The sequence below is a fragment of the Oryctolagus cuniculus genome, chromosome 9, assembly GCF_964237555.1.
Source record: "Oryctolagus cuniculus chromosome 9, mOryCun1.1, whole genome shotgun sequence".
NCBI lineage: Eukaryota > Metazoa > Chordata > Mammalia > Lagomorpha > Leporidae > Oryctolagus > Oryctolagus cuniculus.
In genome coordinates this window covers 65,148,924-65,168,423 of record NC_091440.1, presented here as the reverse complement: position 1 = coordinate 65,168,423, position 19,500 = coordinate 65,148,924, and the positions used below count along the sequence as shown (strand labels likewise).

General features: G+C 44.6%; 1 protein-coding gene across 1 annotated transcript in view; it reads left to right on the top strand.

Moving 5' to 3' along the window:
• Nucleotides 1-19,500, top strand: part of CPB2 (carboxypeptidase B2) — a 54,004-nt gene that overhangs the window by 4,463 nt on the left and 30,041 nt on the right. Inside the window, exons 2-3 of the mRNA XM_008259991.4 lie at nucleotides 16,430-16,505; nucleotides 18,299-18,423. Of these exons, the coding sequence (XP_008258213.1) occupies nucleotides 16,430-16,505; nucleotides 18,299-18,423 (201 nt within the window). The remainder of the gene's footprint in view (nucleotides 1-16,429; nucleotides 16,506-18,298; nucleotides 18,424-19,500) is intronic.

Sequence of the window (19,500 nt, the reverse complement as noted above, 5' to 3'; positions counted from 1 at the left end):
AATATAAATTTCCAAAGTACGACTTATGGATTACAATGGCTTCCCCCCCATACCGTCCCTCCCACCCGCAACCCTCCCCTTTCCCACTCCCTCTCCCCTTCCAAGGAACTCTTGCTTTTGATCTGGCCGCTGAGACCTGCCCTGGCCCCCTGGGTGGGTCTGCTGAGCTCCATCTATGTAACTTGAAGTGTTTCTTCTTCTTGACTGTGATTACGTCCTAGCCAACCAGCCACATGCAACATGCAGAGTTACCTTTCTTGAGAGCTACACAGGCAGCACTCCCTGTACCTCTATCCTGAAGACCCATCAAGCTCTCTCATGTTCCCAAAGGTCTTCCCTGCTAGGAAGGAGGGGGAGGAACATCCCCAAATTTAATCTCCTTTGAAGGGTGAGGCTGCAAAAGAACCACAACTTGCTCCAAAGAAATACCTTCAGATCCTCTCCCTGTCTCCACTCTGCTTTTGATAGTCTCTCTTTTTCTAAGGGGATGTCAGCATCCTGAAACTCATTTTCAGAAATTGTAAATTCTACATAGGATGATCTGAAGGACCCTCGTCTTGCTACCTTATTCTATCATATTGGCTCTTTGATCAAAATCAAGATAGGTGGAGGCATTTCTCCACAATTTAAAATTGGATGTAGCTATTTCTATATATATATATCTATCTATATATTAGTGTGTGAAACAAATCCATTTTTAAAAATTTTTACTAATACAAAGAGAAATATTTCATAGATATAATTCTAAGAAGTTAATCTTAATCTCTCCTCTTTCTTTTTCCCTTTAATTTTTGCAATTACATAATTTCAATTTACTTTATAACCGCAGGTTAAATGCACCACTAACTGTGATGTCCAACAAGTAAAAAGTAGAAATATATTTTATGGCAAATGTTTTACATTATAATTTTACTCCTCAACGTTTCCTAATTTATGTTTACATTTCCTTAAATTCTGTCTCCATAGGCTAGTGTTTGGCCTAGTGATTAAGATGTTGATTAAGATGCAACATCCCAAATCAGAATAGTTGGGTTAGATACCCAGCTGCAGTTGCTCCAACTCCAGGTTCTCACTAACGCAGACCCTGGAAGACCATGGTGATGCCTCAAATAATCGGGTTCCTGTCACTCACCCAGGAAGACCTGGATTGAATTCTAGTCTCACAGCTTTGGCCTGGCTCAGTCCCAACCATTGCAGGCATTTGGAGGAGTGAACCAGTCAATGGGAGCACTCTCTCTCCCTTTCAAACAAAAACATTTTTTAAAAATTCACCTTAAGGAAGAAGTTCATTTTGAAAATATATTTTTTACCTCTTCCTCCCGTTGACTAACTTTGGTAATTTCTGCTCCTTTAACACATCAGGTTTTTCCTTATTACTGTCTACTCAACATTCTTTGTTCATGATTTTCAATGTAACCACCTCCCTTATCATACAGCCTTGTTGTGAAGAATGTATAAAAGGGGCTGGCACTGTAGCACAGTAGGTTAATCTTCCACCTGTGGTGGCAGCATCCCATATGGGCGCCAGTTCTAGTCCTGGCTGCTCCTCTTCCCATCCTTCTCTCTGCAATGGCCTGGGAAAGCAGTGGAAGATGGCCCAAGCACTTTGACCCCTGTACCCATGTGGGAGACCCAGAAGAAGCTCCTAGCTCCTGGAATCCAATCAACCCAGCTCCAGCTGTTGTGGCCATTTTGGGAGTGAGCCAGCAAACGGGAAGACCTTTCTCTCTGTCTCTCCCTCTCACTGTCTATAACTCTACTTCTCAAATAAATAAATAATCTTTTAAAAAAAGACTATATAAGAATGTCCCTGAAGCACTTAGTACAAAATCCAAGTTAGTAAATATCAAAAAAAGAATATCCTATACATCATTTTTCTAATCAATGCAAGATTTCCTCTACATAGAATTGAAATTCAGCCTCTGTTCAACAAATGGAGAGCTCATTACTTAAAAAAAAAGATTTATTTTATTTTTTGAAAGGCAGAGTTGCAGAGAGAGAGAGAGAGACAGACAGAGAAGGGGAGAGAGAGAGAGAGAGAGAGAGAGAGAGATCGTCCATCCACTGGTTCACTCCCCAAATGGCTACAACAGCTGGAGTTGGGCCAATCCAAAGCTGAGAGCCAGGAGCTTCTTTCCAGTCTCCCACATGGGTGCAGGGGCCCAAGCACTTAGGCCATCTTTTACTGCATTCCCAGGCCATAGCAGAGAGATGGATCAGAAGAAGAGCAGTCAGGACTAGAACCAGCGCTTACATGGGATGCTGGCAGTACAGGCGGTGGCTTTACCCACTGCACCACAGCACCAGCCCCAGAGCTCATTACTTTGTAAGAGATCCCACTTCATTGTTAGCTCCACTTTTTAGACAGTTCATCTGAAAATCACAGTGATTTGGGTCAGGCTTATGGTGCAGTGACTGAGACTCTGCTGGGGATGCCACATCCCTGACTGGAGTGCCTAGATTCTAGCTCCAGCTGCACTCCTGATTCCAACTTCCTGTTAATGTGCATCCTGGGAGGCAGCAGGTGATGCCTCCAGTGAGTGGGTCCCTGTTCACCGTGTGGGAAACTTGGGTTGAGTGCCCAGCTCCTCGGTGTTTGGGCATCAGCCCACCCAGATACTCCAGCACAATCTTTCCAATCTTGAAATCTTTAACTTCCTTTTGCAAAAATCACTTGACCATGTAAGGTAACAGATTCATGGATTCTAGGGATTATGGCTTGGACATCCTTGGGGAGGGAGATGCTAATCTGCCTATCACAGTGAGTAGAACGGAACCCAGCTCATGCTGGGAAGATCTGGCCATGACCACCTGCTAGCCTATGGCCAGTCATTCCACTTTTTTCAGGGCTCAGTAACATGCCAGGAACTATAACCCCAAATAGTCTGCCAAGTCATATGGCCCAAAGGATAGGGCTTCCTGGACCACAGACTGACTCTTTCTGCTCTGGTTTTCTTATCAAAACTGGTAACTTTTCATAGCACCCAATATGTCACCTTAAGTAGTATGTCCCAGAAACACAAATCCAGAATCTGAGCCCTATTAAGACTTGTGCTCCTTTTGTTATCATGGGGGTATGAGATGCAATCATTTGTCTTTCATTTGTGTGAGTGTCCCAACCCTTCCCAGACCACTTGACCCTAAAAGCTTCCCCAATGTAGCAGGCCCTAAACCTTTGTATTTATAACCCACCCTTGGGAACATATGTGTCTTGCCATAGCCTCCAATGTTCTTGGCTCCTTCTTACTCATATAGCCCAAGATCAATGTCACTGATATGGTAAACTGCGATATTCAGGCTACTTCCCTTTGGACTATGATGTGACTGAGAATGGGAAAGTTAATTTAAGCAGAAACAAGACTGTAGATATGTATTTTCTGCCCATCCCAAGAAGATATTGAGTATTCCTGATGCTTTTTTTTTTCTTTTTTTTTTTTCTTTTTTTTTTTTTTTTTTTTTTTGACAGGCAGAGTGGACAGTGAGAGAGAGAGACAGAGAGAAAGGTCTTCCTTTGCTGTTGGTTCACCCTCCAATGGCTGCCGCGGCCAGCACGCTGCGGCCGGCGCACCGCGCTGATCCGATGGCAGGAGCCAGGAGCCAGGTGCTTTTCCTGGTCTCCCTTGGGGTACAGGGCCCAAGCACCTGGGCCATCCTCCACTGCACTCCCTGGCCACAGCAGAGAGCTGGCCTGGAAGAGGGGCAACCGGGACAGAATCCGGCGCCCCGACCGGGACTAGAACCCGGTGTGCCGGCGCCGCTAGGCGGAGGATTAGCCTAGTGAGCCGCGGCGCCGGCCCTGATGCTTTTTAAAAATAGAAATGGCCGGGGGCTGGCTCAGTGGCGCAGTAGGTTAATCCTCTGCCTGCAGTGCTGGCATCCCATGTGGGCGCCGGTTCTGGTCCCGGTTGCTCCTCTTCCGTTCCGGCTCTCTGCTGTGACCTGGGAGGTCAGTGGAGGATGGCCCAGGTGCTTGGGCCCCTGCACCCGCATGGGAGACCAGGAGGAAGCGCCTGGCTCCTGGCTTCGAATCAGTGTAGCTCCAGCTGTTGGGGCCATTTGGGGAGTGAACCAACGGAGGGAAGACCTCTCTCTGTCTCTCGCTCTCTCACTGTCTGTAACTCCACCTGTCAAATAAAAAAAAAATAGGAATGGCCAGCTAAATAGCTGAATATCATATATCTGAGGCTCTGCCCCAGCAAACACACCATACCAAGCATAGTGGCTACAACTAATGGAAGCCAGACTGGTTAATTCAGTGTGGATTTGATGGGAACCACCATCCCTAGGTCCTTTGGGTCCTTAAGGGTGATACTAATAAGTTACGTCCCCACTCCCATGACACATTTTGCCTTAAAATCTCCATATCTTGGTGGAGAGTCAGTTTCAGAGATTTCCTTTTGACTTTCTCCACTGTGTTAGCTCTTACCTTACCAGCAGGGAACTAATGTGGGGAGTCTTCTGGTTACCAGGTATATCCATTTCACATATGCATGTGAATATCCTTGGATCCCATGCAGACACTCTGAGCTGGACTTAAGCTAGGACCCCACATCCCCAGATTTCAATGTCAACATGGACCCTGCATGCTACAAATCTCAAAATGCTTCACTATCCCCCTCCCCAGTGTGCAGAGTTACCCAAGGGAATTGCCATAGGAAAGGACTGAGGGAGTCAGGACCATTGCAGGGTCTTGTGTGCATCTGACTCCCTCTTCAGACAAGAAATTCAAGGGTCTACAAACTGGCTTACATTGGAAACCGGGCAATGGATTATGACTTTTGATTGGAATGATTGCCCACAGTTTCTCATTAGTCATTCATGATTTATTTTTATGGCAAATCTTCCATAATACTTTTGCTGACCATTCATTCATCTTGTCCCTGAGAACTCCTATGTTCTGTCAATCAATTCTATAGCTTTCTGAGGGTTTTGTGGCTCTGGCTGCCACTCTGACCTTACTGCTCATTACAATAACTGTGCCCAACCTGTTACTGGTGGTTAAGCACTGCCACCTAGCTTCGATTGCACAGGGATCTTATTATGCCCATTGCTAGCTGGGAATGCAGTTCTACACTGGCATGTCCAGAGTCAGCCCTCAGGATCTATCCTCACCTCCCTTTTTGGCTCCCAAACCAATGAGTAGGGTAAAGTCACAACAGAACATGACTGTGGAAGTGCTGGGTGTATAAATAAAGGAAAGGGACTCTATCTCAAATCAGATGCACTTGCCCCTGGTCTAGGCCTTCCTAATTGCACCTTGAAAGGTGTACTAACATGCCACCAAAATGTTTTGGGGAAGCTTGCAGAAGGAATGGCTTGCACTGAGTGAACTTTAGAAATGTCAGAACTAACGTGGCAGATGGTGAACAAAAAGAATCAAAGGAGTCACAGAATGGGGAACATTTGCATAAAAAGACTGTGTGGGCTAGACAACTCCGTGACTGTGCTCACCATGGCTGGAGAAGACATTGGATTCGTTCATACAGTAAGGAAGGTGCTGTTGCAATGACAGGGTCACTTGCAGCATTAAGAAGCTCTGTAGTAGGTTTTTCACAGCCAAAGTGCCTTTTAAATATTTTTTTCTGGTTAAATAAAAGCATGACAGTTTTCTTGGTTCAAAAAATAGAAAATAAAGTGAAAAATCATAAAATTAAGGATAAAAAAATTACACCACCCTAAGAAAATATCTTTAACATTTTTGTGATCATCTTTTCATACATTTGCCACACATTTATATATCCCTGTGTGTAATTTTACATTCATTGCTATCATATTTCCTATCAGCATAATAGAGACCTTTATTTTTTAAAAAAACAACCTTATTTGGTCTCTCTCCCCTCTACCTACTCAATCCTTTCACCACTATTCCTCATCCTCCAAATCAATGTTCACATGTGTGGGTTGTCCTTACTTTTAACACACTTAGTTTCTTTTTCATTTCTAATGTATTTTTTCCAAAACAGGATCTTTTTTGTTTTATTACTTTTCCAAAGTTTTTTTATTAAAATTTTTTATTTATATAAATGGAACAAATTTCATGTGTCTCATACATACAGTTTTAAGAACACAATAACACCTTCCACCCCATCCTCCCTCCTTCCCTCACTCCCAGCCTTCTTTCTAATTCAACAGGATGATTTTTCATGGCTTCTCCACATTACATCTTGCTCCTCTCTCTTGATACATCACATACATCCCACCCTCCATGTTACCTGTTATAAATCAAACTCATTCTTTCTAATGAATGTAAAATGTTCTGGAGTAGGGAGACATCACAAACATTCAATAATTCTATTCCAGTCCAGCATTCCCATGGTTCCCAGTTTTTGTTACTATGAGCAATGCCACAATCCATATTCTTAAACACTGGTTGAATCCTTTATGCTAAACTTGTACCAGGGATTAGCATAAAATTCCTATGTCTGTAGCTTTTGTGAACTACTCTTTCCTTCTTCTGGTAATCAGCCTCCCTATTTCTGGAATCCTTTAATCAGGCTTCCCAAAATAAAACCATTCTCCACCTTGCAGTCAAAATGATTCTTGCAAACCACAACTCAAATGAAGTCAGTTCCCTAACTTCTGATTGCCTGTGCGATGAAGTCCAAATTTCTCAGCACGTATTCAAAACCTTCTCTAGGGGAGGAGTGGCAACTAACTTTCCAAACTCATTTCTGCTTCCCTGCCCTTTTTCTCTCACCCCACTCTTGGCAACAATGCACTGATTGCCATTTCCTTTGGCAAACTTTGCCAGTCCCTTTGGTCTGCTGCCATTGCACCTTCACGTATTTCTTAGACATTCGTACATGCCCAGTAGTTTCTTCTATGAAGCCTTGGCTGACAATCTGAAAACTCAACCCAGATCTCCCATGTGTGTGTCAGAACTCAATTACTTGAGCTAACACTGCTGCCTCCCAGGGTCTGTGTTAGCAGGAGGCCAAAGTCAAAGGATGGAGTCAGGTATTTGATAAAATCCAGGTCTCCGATTTGGGACAAGGGTGTTTTTTTAAAAAAACAAGATTTATTTTTTATTTATTTGAAATAGTTACAGAGAGAGAGGTAGAGACAGAGAGAGAGGTCTTACATCCACTGGTTCACTCCCCAGATGGCTGCAAAACCAGAGATGTGCCGATCCAAAGGCAGGAGCCAGGAACTTCTTCCAGGTCTCCCGTGTGGGTGCAGGGGTCAAAGTGCTTGGGCCATCTTGTACTGCTTTCCCAGGCCATAACAGAGAGCTGGGGCAGAAGAGAAACAGCTGGGACTAGAACCAGTGCCCATATGGGATGCCAGCGTTTCAAGCCAGGGCTTTAACCTGCTGCGCCACAGCACCAGCCCTGACGTAGGTATCTTAACTACTAGGCTTCTCTCTCCTGGATAAAAATTTTCTTTGGAATAGTTTTTGATCTACAGAAAAGCATCAAAAGTGACACAAAATGTTCCTCCATATCCCTAATCCAGTTTTCCTTACTGTTAACTTTTACATTACTGTGGTGTATTCCCTAAAACTGAGAAATCAACATCATCATATTACTACTAATTAGACTCTAGACTTTATTTTGATTTCCTGTGCTTTTCCACAAATATGCTTTCCCTGTTGAGAGCCCAGCTAACGGGTACCACAGGGGGTGCACCCATTCCGACACTGTCCAGTTTTGCAGTTGTTTCAGGCCAAAGGGCCCCTGCTTCTCCGCCGTAGCTGACAGTAAAGTCTAAGATTGGGTTTAAATAAGGCAAGGGCAAACATTTGTTTCTAACTGAAATAATATTTGACCTCACATTTCAAGGGCAATATTTGTCCAAAATAAGAGAAAAACCATGTCCAGTTCAAAAATGGGCTTCTGGGCCAGCATTGTGGTGCAGCAGGTTAGGCTTCCCCTTGTGATGCCAGCGTCTCATATTGAAGTGCCTATTCAGGCCCCAGCTGCTCTGCCTTTTTTTTTTTTTTTTTTTTTTTTTTTTTTTTTTTTGACAGGCAGAGTGGACAGTGAGAGAGAGAGACAGAGAGAAAGGTCTTCCTTTGCTGTTGATTCACCCTCCAATGGCCACCGCGGCCGGTGTGCTGCAGCTGGCACACCACGCTGATCCGAAGGCAGGAGCCAGGTACTTCTCCTGGTCTCCCATGGGGTGCAGGGCCTAAGTACTTGGGCCATCCTCCACTGCAGAGAGCTGGCCTGGAAGAGGGGCAACCGGGACAGAATCCGGCGCCCCAATCGGGACTAGAACCCGGTGTGCCGGTGCCACAAGGCGGAGGATTAGCCTAGTGAGCCGCTGCGCTGGCCTGCTCTGCTTCTAATCCTGCTCCCTGCTAATGTGCCTGGGAAGGCAGCAGAAGATGGCCCAAATGCCTGGGCCCTGCAAGCCATATGAGAAACTTGGATGGAGCTCTGACTTGAAATTCAGCCTGGACTGGCCTTAGATGTTGTAGCTATGTAAGGAGTGAACCAGTAGATGGAAGATCTCTCTTTTTATGTCTCTCCTTTCTCTCTCTCTCTCTTTCTCTCTCTCTCTCTCTTCTTCCTTCTTTTTTATCTAAGTATCTGTCACCTGTAAAACTGGGTGGAGAGCTGCAGATATGAGCACATTTGCTAAGAAAGTCTTTCCTTTAAGAGTACGTGATATGAAAAGAAAGCAATTCCACCTTGAGTCATTAATCTATTGCCTTGGCTGTGCAAGAATCACTAAAGTTCCTTATGGTCCTAGCAAGAATTGCAAGGTGAAAATAGGAAAAAGCTAAGGTGAGAAAGCAAATTAAACCAAGCATCAGCTTTAATAACTCATCTGTTAATATAGCTCACTGTATTAAGAGATTAAAACAAAACTCATGTGCTCATCTCATATATGTGTAAAACACACACCTATTTTATTTGTGACAAAAAATTCATAGCAAAAAGTAGCAGGATTTTCTTTAAGCTAACAAAAGGAATCTATCAAAAAACCACAGCAACTATTCTAAAGGTGAAATATTGAGGCTTTCCTTAAATGTATGAATCACACATTCTTTCTCCACTTCTATTCAGCATTGTGCTGGAGTCCTAGCCAACAAAGGAAGACAAGAAGGAAAAAAAAAGCCCATAAGCACTGCCATGAAAAAAGCATAACAGGACTGGTGCTGCAGCTCACTAGGCTAATCCTCCGCCTGTGGCACCGGCACCCCAGGTTCTAGTCCCAGTTGGAGCGCCAGTTCTGTCCCGGTTGCTCCTCTTCCAGTCCAGCTCTCTGCTGTGGCCCGGGAGGGCAGTGGAGGATGGCCCAAGTGCTTGAGCCTTGCACCCACATGGGAAACCAGGATAAGTACCTGGCTCCTGGCTTCGGATGGGTGCAGCATGGCCATTTGGAGGGTGAACCAATGGAAGGAAGATCTGTCTCTCTCTCCCACTGTCTAACTCCACCTGTCAAAAAAAAAAAAAAAAAAAAAAAGCAAAACAATGTGTGCAGTTGTTATGGTTGCTTGCAAAAGGAAAAGTCCCCAATATATCTACAGTAAAATTATCAAAACTACTAATGGAGCTAGATAGAAAATCAATATCCAAAAAGCATTTCCATTCCTTTATCTCAACAACAAAGAGATGAGAGAAATTATCATTTACAAGGACCAAGGATCTGAATAGACATTTCTCAAAGGAAAAAGTACAAATTGCTAACAAATACATGAAAAAATTGCTCAATATCAGTAGTCTTTAGGGAAACACTAATCAAAACCACAATCAGGTATCATCTCACTCCAGTGAGAATGGCTATTCTCAAAAAGATAAAAAAAAAAAAAATACAAATGCTGGCAAGGAGAAATGGGAACCTTTGTACACTATTGGTAAGAATGCAAATTAGTACAACAATTATGAAGAATAGTATGAAAGTTCCTCAAAAAACTAAAAATAGATCTACCACATGACTCAGCCATCCCACTTGTGAGTATATATCTGAAGCAAATGAAATCAGCATCTGAAAGAATTAGCCGCACTCCCTTGTTCATTGCAGCATTAGTCACGATAGCCAAGGTATAGAATCAGCCTAAGCATTCACCCTAGGTGAACGGATAAAGAAAATGTGGTATACATACACCATATATTATTTAGCCACCAAAAGAAATGAAATCCTAAAATTCTCAGCAACATGGATGAAACTAGAGATCATATGCTAAGAGACATAAGCCAGACAGAGAAAGACAAATGCCGTATGTTCTTTCTCATATATGAAAGTTAAAAAAAGTAGTTTATCTGAACTTAGAACATGGATTACTGGAGATGAGGAAGGTGAGGAAAAGAGATAGCAGGGTTGCATAACAGAAACAGAGAGAAGTTCAAGTTCCAGTGATCCATAGCACAGTGTACAACTACAATACACAATCACGCATCGTATACATTACAGTGAAAGAGAAGGAAGGAGTTGGCAGGCTACAAATGTGAAGAAAGGATAAGGAAGTGGAAAAGCTAGTTGCTTGTTTTCATTGATTTATGCTGTGCATATGTGTTGAAATATTGTACTGTGCACCATAAAAATATAGATAGTAAATTCTAATGAAAAATTTTTAATTAAAAATTTTTGAAAAAACATTGCCATTTACTAATGAAAAGGTGAATTTGTTAGAACAAAGATAATTTTTAAATGTGTAACATTTTTATGGATAAAATTATAGAACTTTTTGGAAGGTTATCAAGAAAGACTAAACAAATAGGCAAATCTTCACATAACTGCTAAGAGGACCCAAAATCATGGGTATATTAATTCTCCTTCAGATTACTAATGCGTAGATTCAACATAATTCTAATGAAAACCCCAAATTTTTTCATGGACAAAAGTTTAAAAAAAATACTGAGCAGAGCAGGAGGGAAGTAGGGGCTTGCTTGATAAAATATTAAGATTTGATATGAAGCGACAGGCACTAAGATGATGGATATGGGCTCAAGAATAGACACATAGGCCAGTAGAACATGAGCGAGCCCAGAAGTAGACCGACCACACCCTGCTGGTGAGGGTCATCCTGGCTTATGCTACAATGCCGGAATTCCTTCCAAATCCTGAAAGAGCTTGACTTCGCACAATAATAGGTTTATCCAGCTTAGTCCTTTTGGCTGCTGTAACAAAAATACCTTCAACTAGGTGGTTTATAAACAGCAAAGACTTATCTCTCACACTTCTGGAGGCTGTGAAGTCCAAGACCAAGTCGCTGGCATAGTCACTGCCTGGGAAGGGTCCTCTGCCCCATGGGCAGCACGTTCTCACTGCGCCCTCATGTGGCCGCCTCTCTGTAAAGCCCTAAGAGGACGCTGCCCCTTGACCTAATCACCTCCCAAGGCCTGACCCTGGGGATGAGGATTTCTTGTTATTTTTTAAAATATATATTTATTTATGTGTAAGGGAGAGTTATGGGAGGGGAGGAGAGAGAGAGAGAGATTTCATCCACTGGTTCACACTCCAAATGGCCATAATGGTCTGGGGCTGGGCCAGGCCAAAGCCAGGAGCCTGGAGGTTCATCTGGGTCTCCCACACATGTGGCAGAGGCTTCCAATTACTTGTTCCATCATCTTATGCTTTCCCAGGCACATTAACAGGGAGTTGGATTGGAAGTGGAGACTCAGAATGGGCACTCATATGGGATGCCAATGTCACATGCCATGGCTTAACCCATTGTGCCACAATGCTGGCCCTGGGACTAGGATTTCAACATATGAATCTGGTGGAAGGAGTATTAAAAACATTCATACCATAGAAACGCCTCACTCATATTGCCAATTAATGAAGGTCAATTGATGCCATTCTTCAACTTGGAGGTCTGGACTCCTTCCATTGTTCAACTTCACAGCTTAGGCTCTTGGCTTCCTGCTTTGGGATGAGAGAGAGTACCTGTACATGACAACATACCTGCTCTTTTTTTTTTTTTTTTTTTTTTTTTTTTTTTTGACAGGCAGAGTGGACAGTGAGAGAGAGAGAGACAGAGAGAAAGGTCTTCCTTTGCTGTTGGTTCACCCTCCAATGACTGCCATGCGGCTGGCGCACCGCGCTGATCCGAAGGCAGGAGCCAGGTGCTTCTCCTGGTCTCCCATGGGGTGCAGGGCCCAAGCACTTGGGCCATCCTCCACTGCACTCCCTGGCCACAGCAGAGAGCTGGCCTGGAAGAGGGGCAACCGGGACAGAATCCGGCGCCCCAATCGGGACTAGAACCCGGTGTGCCGGTGCTGCTAGGTGGAGGATTAGCCTATTGAGCCGCGGTGCCGTCCACACCTGCTCTTAACTGCCTTATCCCTCTCCTGCTCACATTCCCAGTGGAAAGAACTCAGCCATGCGGGTCTCAACATACCCACATGAGAGGCTGGGACTGCAATCTCCGTGTGCTCAGGGAGAGAAAATGATGAGATGAACCAGCATTTTCTCTGCCAAACTGTACGGAGACTTGAGCTGTGATAAAACCACCATAGCAGATCCCTAGGGGAAAAATCAGAGACTGCTAAATGATGCTAAGAAGGCAAACAAACAGTCCCCTCCTTCTGTGCACTGTGCACCAAGAAATACTTTCCAAATGTATTAAAAACTTAAAAAAGATAAGAGTTGTGTAGGAATTGGGGGCTGGCTTTGTGGTGTGATGGGTAGAGCTGCTGCCTATGTTGCCAGTGTCCCATTAGGGTGCTAATTTGAGTCCCAGCTACTCCACTTCCAATTCAGCGCCCTTCTAATGCATCTGGGAAAGCAGCAGAAGCTGGCTCAAGTGCTTGGGCCCCTGCACCCATGTGGGAGACCTGGAGGAGGCTTTGGGCTCCTGGCTTTGGCCCCACCCAGCCCGAGCCCCAGCTGTTGTGCCCATTTGGGGAGTGAACCAGTGGACTGAAGATCTCTCTCTCTCCCTCTTTCTCTGTAACTCTTTCAATAAATAATTCTTTTTTAAAAAGAACATCATTTATCACAAGGATTTGGAAAGAATCCTTAAACAAAACAAACCCAGAAGAAATGATAGATCAAAGTGACAAATGTAGGAAGAAATCATGGATAAAAATAAAGCATAAGAAGGAGAAAAGAAATTACAAGCTGGCAGAAGCTTGCAGTATATATAACTGACAAGGAAATGATACTAGTTGATTATTACAAAAATGCAAATAAATGGCCAGCGCCGTGGCTCAATAGGCTCATCCTCAGCCTGCGGCATCAGCACCCCAGGTTCTAGTCCCGGTCAGGGTACCGGATTCTGTCCTGGTTGCCCCTCTTCCAGTCCAGCTCTCTGCTGTGGCCCAAGAAGGCAGTGGAGGATGGCCCAAGTCCTTGGGCCCTGCACCCCATGGGAGACCAGGAGAAGCACCTGGCTCCTGGCTTTGGATCAGCGCGATGCGCCAGCCGCAGCGGCCATTGGGGGATGAACCAACGGAAAAAGGAAGACCTTTCTCTCTGTCTCTCTCTCTCACTGTCCACTCTGCCTGTCAAAAAAAATGCAAATAAATTAATAGAAAAAGTGACCTGGAAAAGCACAACATATAAGAGAAAATATTCATATGAATGGTTACTAAACAAATAGAAATAACAAGTGAAAAAGTTAACATTAGAATTAGGAGAATATTTCATTTCACAGCCATTTGATTGGACAGGTTAAAAAGGCCATCACTGTGGTACTAGCGTCCCATATCAGAGTGTGTGTTCCAGTCCCGACTGTTCCACTTGTTAACCAGCTTCTTTCTAGTGCACCTGGGAAGGCAGCAGAGGATGGCCCAAGTACTTGGGTCCCTACCAACCCTGTGAGAGACTCAGATGGAGTTCTTGTCTCCTGGTTTTGGCCTAGCCCAGACCTGACTATTGCAGCCATTTAGGGAGTGAACCAGTGGATGGAAAGTATATCTCTTGCTGTCTCTGCCTTTCAAATAAATAATAATTAAAAAAAAAAAAAAAGACAGTGACTGGCGCCACGGCTCACTAGGCTAATCCTCTACCTGCAGTGCCTGCACTCTGGGTTCTAATCCCAGTCGAGGCACCGGATTCTGTCCCTGTTGCTCCACTTCCAGTCCAGCTCTCTGCTGTGGCCCGAGAAGGCAGTGGAGGATGACCCAAGTCCTTGAGCCCTGCACCCCATGGGAGATCAGGAGGAAGTACCTGGCTCCTGGCTTCGGATCAACGCGGTGTGCCGGCCGCAGCGTACCAGCCGCAGCAGCCATTGGGGGGTGAACCAACTGAAAAAGAAGACCTTTCTCTCTGTCTCTCTCTCTCACTGTCCACTCCACCTGTAAAAAAAAAAAAAAAAAAAAAAAAAAAAAAAAAAAAAAAAAAAAACAAAACCGCATTATGTGTTGACAGTAGGACATCTCTACTACTTCTTAAAATATAAACTGATGCCAAAAAAAATTTAAGAACTAACAACACTATCCTGTGAAATTAAAATCATACACACCCAGGCCGGTGCTGTGGCTCACTTGGTTAATCCTCCGCCTGTGGCACTGGCATCCTATATAGCGCCGGGTTCTAGTCCCAGTTGCTCCTCTTCCAGTCCAGCTCTCTGCTGTGGCCCAGGAAGGCAGTGGAGGATGGCCCAAGTGCTTGGGCCCTGCACCCCATGGGAGACGAAGAAGAAGCACCTGGCTCCTGGCTTCGGATTGGCATGGCGCTGGCCATGGCAGCCATTTGTGGGGTGAACCAATGGAAAGAAGACCTTTCTCTCTCTCTCTCTCTCTCTCTCTCTCTCTCTCTCTCACTGAATATAACTCTACCTGTCAAATAAATTAAAAAAGAAAATCATACACACCCATGAAATAGTAGTTCCATATGTTGGGAACTATGGCTAGATGCTTCAACACAGATGATAATCTTGAAAACACAATGTTGAAATGGACATTTTCCTAGCAGCTAAGACACTGGTTGGAATATCTGCAACCCAAATTGGAGTGCCTGGTTTCAAATACCAGCTCTCGCCTGATTCCAGTTTTGTGGTTACATGGACCACAAGAAGCAGTGGTGATGGGTCAAGTGATTTGATTCCTGCCCCCAGTGTGGGAGACCCAGCTCCCAACTTTGTCCTGGCTCAGCCCTGCCTGGCCATTGCAGGCATTTGCAAAGTGAACCAGCAAATGGGAACTCTCTTTCTCTCTCCCTGTCAAAATGAATGAATGAATGAATGAATGAATAAATAAATAAATAAATAAAATGTTAAAAAATAAAATACAACATAGAGTGAAAAAAATTTAGAATACAAATAGTATACCATTTTTAAACCAAGATATTCTAAGTGTATTGTTTAAGAACGCACACATACAAGAACCTATATTGTCGCTCCCCCTCTTCGCGGAGGAACAACACTAGACCCTGCGCTGTTCTTTTGTCTGCTCGGCCCTTCCCGGGTTTGCTGCTGGTTCTTCCCGGGTTGGCTGCCGATCCCTTCCACCTCCGTGGAAGGGCGGCTCCCCCTGCCACTTTCCCCACTTCCGCGGGGGAGTGGCACACCGCTGGCCGGCTCTCTCGGGAGCTGCTCAGATGTTAACCGGATGCTCCCCTTAGATGTTCCTGGTGCATGTTGTCTCTCTCCTCCTTTATAGTCCTCTTCTACCAATCCCAACTCTGCTACCCACATGCCGAGTACGCTGCTCTCCTCCAATCAGGAGCAGGATCAGCTCCTGGAGGTTATTGGTCGAACTGGAGGCAGCTGTGTAGAAGTTGTTTACTCCTCTCCCAGCGCCACATTGTGGGAGAGCAGATGCATAGAATAAGTCTTAATTCCAGTAACTTAGTCTAGTCCGAGTTGCTCCCCACACTATATGTGTGTCAAGAATCCATACTATACAGAATAGCAAAGGAATGCACAAAAGTGAAAATGGAAGATAATGGATGTCTTTGGGGATGTGGTATGGGAGGAGGGCAGAATAGAGCGCATAGGAGCTTCAAGGAAGCAAATAAAATTAGATTTCTTAAGTGGGTTGATGGGTTTTAAAGCAATCACTTATTGTGTAATTAGAGTTAGTACAAATATCCTCTTGTGGATGGCCCAAGTGCTTGGGCCCTGCACCCCATGGGAGACCAGGAGGAAGCACCTGGCTCCTGGCTTCGGATCAGCACGGTGCGCCGGTTGCAACGCGCTGGCCATTGGAGGGTGAACCAACGGTAAAAGGAAGACCTTTCTCTCTGTCTCTCTCTCTCACTGTCCACTCTGCCTGTCAAAAAAATAAAAAAAAATCCTCTTGTGCATCAAATGTTTAATTTTTAAAATTAAAACACCTGGGCGGGTAGAGAAAGTAGATCCTCCACAAACTGACACCCATTCAAGGGAGCCGTTGATTTTGCAATTGCTTAGAAGCAGTGAGTATATTTTCTTCTTTACATGAGGTCTATGGGGAGATCCTCTGGGGAAATCCTCTGTCCTTTTAACATTTAACATTTTTCTTTTTCAAAATTACCTAAAAAGTCCTTCCAATATAACGTATGTCATTTTCACTTTTACTTCACATCAAAATTCCGTTTTATTGTTTTTCAGTGGCCAGGTTTTATCTGCTCTTCCTAGAACCTCTCGGCAAGTTCAAGTGCTGCAGAATCTTACTACAGTGTACGAGGTAATTTCTCTGTTGTTATGATGATTCTGCTTTGTCTTATTACGTGCCGTGTTCTCTCCTGTGTTTTGTCTGACTTTCACATTTCTGTGATGGGCTTGCGTTCCCACAGGTTTCTCTCCTTTCCCACCACTGCTTGATACTACTGGTTTTTTGGACAGTTTCATAGTAGGACCTAGGGACTGACAATGTGTACTTACAAAAATAGTAACAGAAGTTTGATAGAACATTGCTTATGAAACTATGGTTCTTAAACAAGAAATAAGCCCACAAGGGGAAATTTATGATGATTTTCATGCCTGGGACCCTTCCCTCGGAATGATTAAGGAGTAGAAAATTAACAACAGTTACTAAAATACAGCAGAAAATCGATGGATTCTTGTTTCTTAGTGTTCTCCGACACACAGCCTGAGAACAGATTGCAGGTACAATGATTAGGTGAATGACTGTGAAGGGTAAGCGGTGGGGAGCTGCAGGTGGCAGGGAGCATCTTTAGACACCCTCTGCAGGGAGGAGGATTTTGCATGGAGAGTCCCAGACTACAGGGCAGCTCTCCCAGGGGTTGGGCAGGGCCAGTGGTGAGTCCTGAAGCCAAAGTCCCATGTTACAGGCGCCTCAAATCTACTCAACTGCTAGTTGGCTGCAGCCCTGGGGGAGCATGGCCCCAGCCCCAGGTAGGACACCAGGGGTTGCGGCTGGGACCACCAGGAGGCTATTGCTTTGCATGGAAGAGCTGAGCAGTGCATTTGCAAGGCCACCACCCCACAGCAAAGAGGACATACCGGGAGAGGAAGTAGTCGAGATTTCAAATTTCAGTTCTTCCTGTTCTGCCACTTCTTGGGGTTTGACTTTAAACAAGGAAGCTATGAACCTTAGTTTCGTCACTGGGTAATGAAAATAGTAACGCTTGCATAGTCTATCTAAGTGCTGTTATGATGATATAAAAAAAAAAAGAAAATGCTTTGGGAGAGTGCAGTAAAATAGAAAAAAATATAAATATTATTGGAAGGCTTCGCTCAAAGCCCATAATTAGACTCAAGAAGATGAATGGTGACATGATAATCATATCAAAGGCATGAAATTTTTATTAGATAAAATCAATGTTGAATCAACTTTCTTTCTAGACAAAAATTTCATTTGTTTAATGATTTATTTATTTATTTGAAAGGCACAGATACAGAGAGAGAGGGAAAGACAGAGAAAGAGAGCTCTTCCAACTGCTGGTTCACTCCCCGGATGGCCATAATGGTCGGAGCTGATCCAGGCAGAAGCTGGTAGCCTGGAACTCCATTCAGGTCTTGCATGTGGTTTGCAGGGGCTCAAGCACTTGGCCCATCATTCTGCTGCTTCCCCGGATCCATTAGCAGGTGGCTAGATCGGAAGCAGAGCAGTGGGGACTTGAATTGGTGCTCACACAGGATGCCTGCAGGGTCACAGCATAGTTTCACCCACGGTGCCCCAGCACGGGTCCCTCATTTTTCATTCAGAATTTCTGACTTAACATATCCAGTTTCACAGCAGAGATTGATATACTCATTTATTCATTCATTGTCTTACCAGATTTTATTGAATATCTGATATGTCACAGACCTTTCTTAGGCAAGTAAAATTATAGAGAAGAATGTTTAAGGCGCCTTACAATAAATGTCTATGTTACCACATGTGTGGAGTTCATTGGCCAGGAAATGTCTTTTTCATGTCCCTTACAGACACAGTATTTGTGGCTGTAGCTACAGATGAGAATCATGTGAATAACTCTGCTTTTCTTTTATCAATGTTTCCTCTTGAAACTGTAGATTGTTCTCTGGCAGCCGGTAACAGCTGAATTAATTGTGAAGCAGACAGAAGTCCATTTTTTTGTGAATGCGTCTGATGTAAGCACTGTAAAAGCCCATTTAAACATGAGCAGAGTTCCATTCAGGTAGGCATATTCTGAGTTGCTATCATAAATGCCTATGATGCACTTGACCAGGGGAACAGGGTCATGGCTTCCTGGAAAAATGCCATGCTTACACTGAACGTGGAAATCTCTGAAAGGGATTGTTGATCACACCCAAGGCCCAGCTTTGTGCCCCTGGGCCTGTGGTTTAACCTCTCGTGACCTTGGTCCTCCATCTGAAATGACTAGACACAGTGATCTGTAGCACTCTCTGTGGCCACTCTGTACCCAGACCGTGGGAACAAACTTGTCCTTCACCTTGGCCGGCTCTGTTGTGTCTCCTGGAGAAAGCCACGGCTGACGTGGCGCTGCTTTTCGTGGATTCTTCGTTCATAGGCTCAGTGATGTCGCCCTAAACTGGAAACGGTAGCAGTCTCTCTGCAGAAAACCTGGGCAAATCTGCCCCTGCCACATACCACCTATGTAACCTTGTGACCTTTACTAAACAGCCTGTGCCTCTGCTTAGTAACTTCTAGATGAAAATAGCACCTACCATCTGGACTAAGTGACTTCATGCATTTTTTTTTTATTTTTTATTTTTTGACAGGCAGAGTGGACAGTGAGAGAGAGAGATAGAAAAGTCTTCCTTTGCCGTTGGTTCACCCTCCAATGGCCACCACGGCCGGTGCGCTGCGGCCGGCGCACTGCGCTGATCCGAAGGCAGGAGCCAGGTACTTATCCTGGTCTCCCATGGAGTGCAGGGCCAAAGCACTCAGGCCATCCCCCACTGCACTCCCGGGCCACAGCAGAGAGCTGGCCTGGAAGAGGGGCAACCGGGACAGAATCCAGCGCCCCGACTGGACTAGAACCCGGGTGTGCCGGTGCCGCAAGGCGGAGGATTAGCCTAGTGAGCCTCAGCGCCGGTGTGACTTCATGCATTTTTAAAGTGTATCAGGTGAGGTTTCTGTTCAAAGGCCTTACCTTTTCCCTTTGCCTTCTCCTCTGGCCCCCCAGTATCCTGCTGCCCTAATGCCTTCCTTGAGACCGGGCCGTCTTTTTTGCATCAATAGGCAACATGCTGTGAGAATGACTAGTAAAGTATTATAACTGTTTACTACC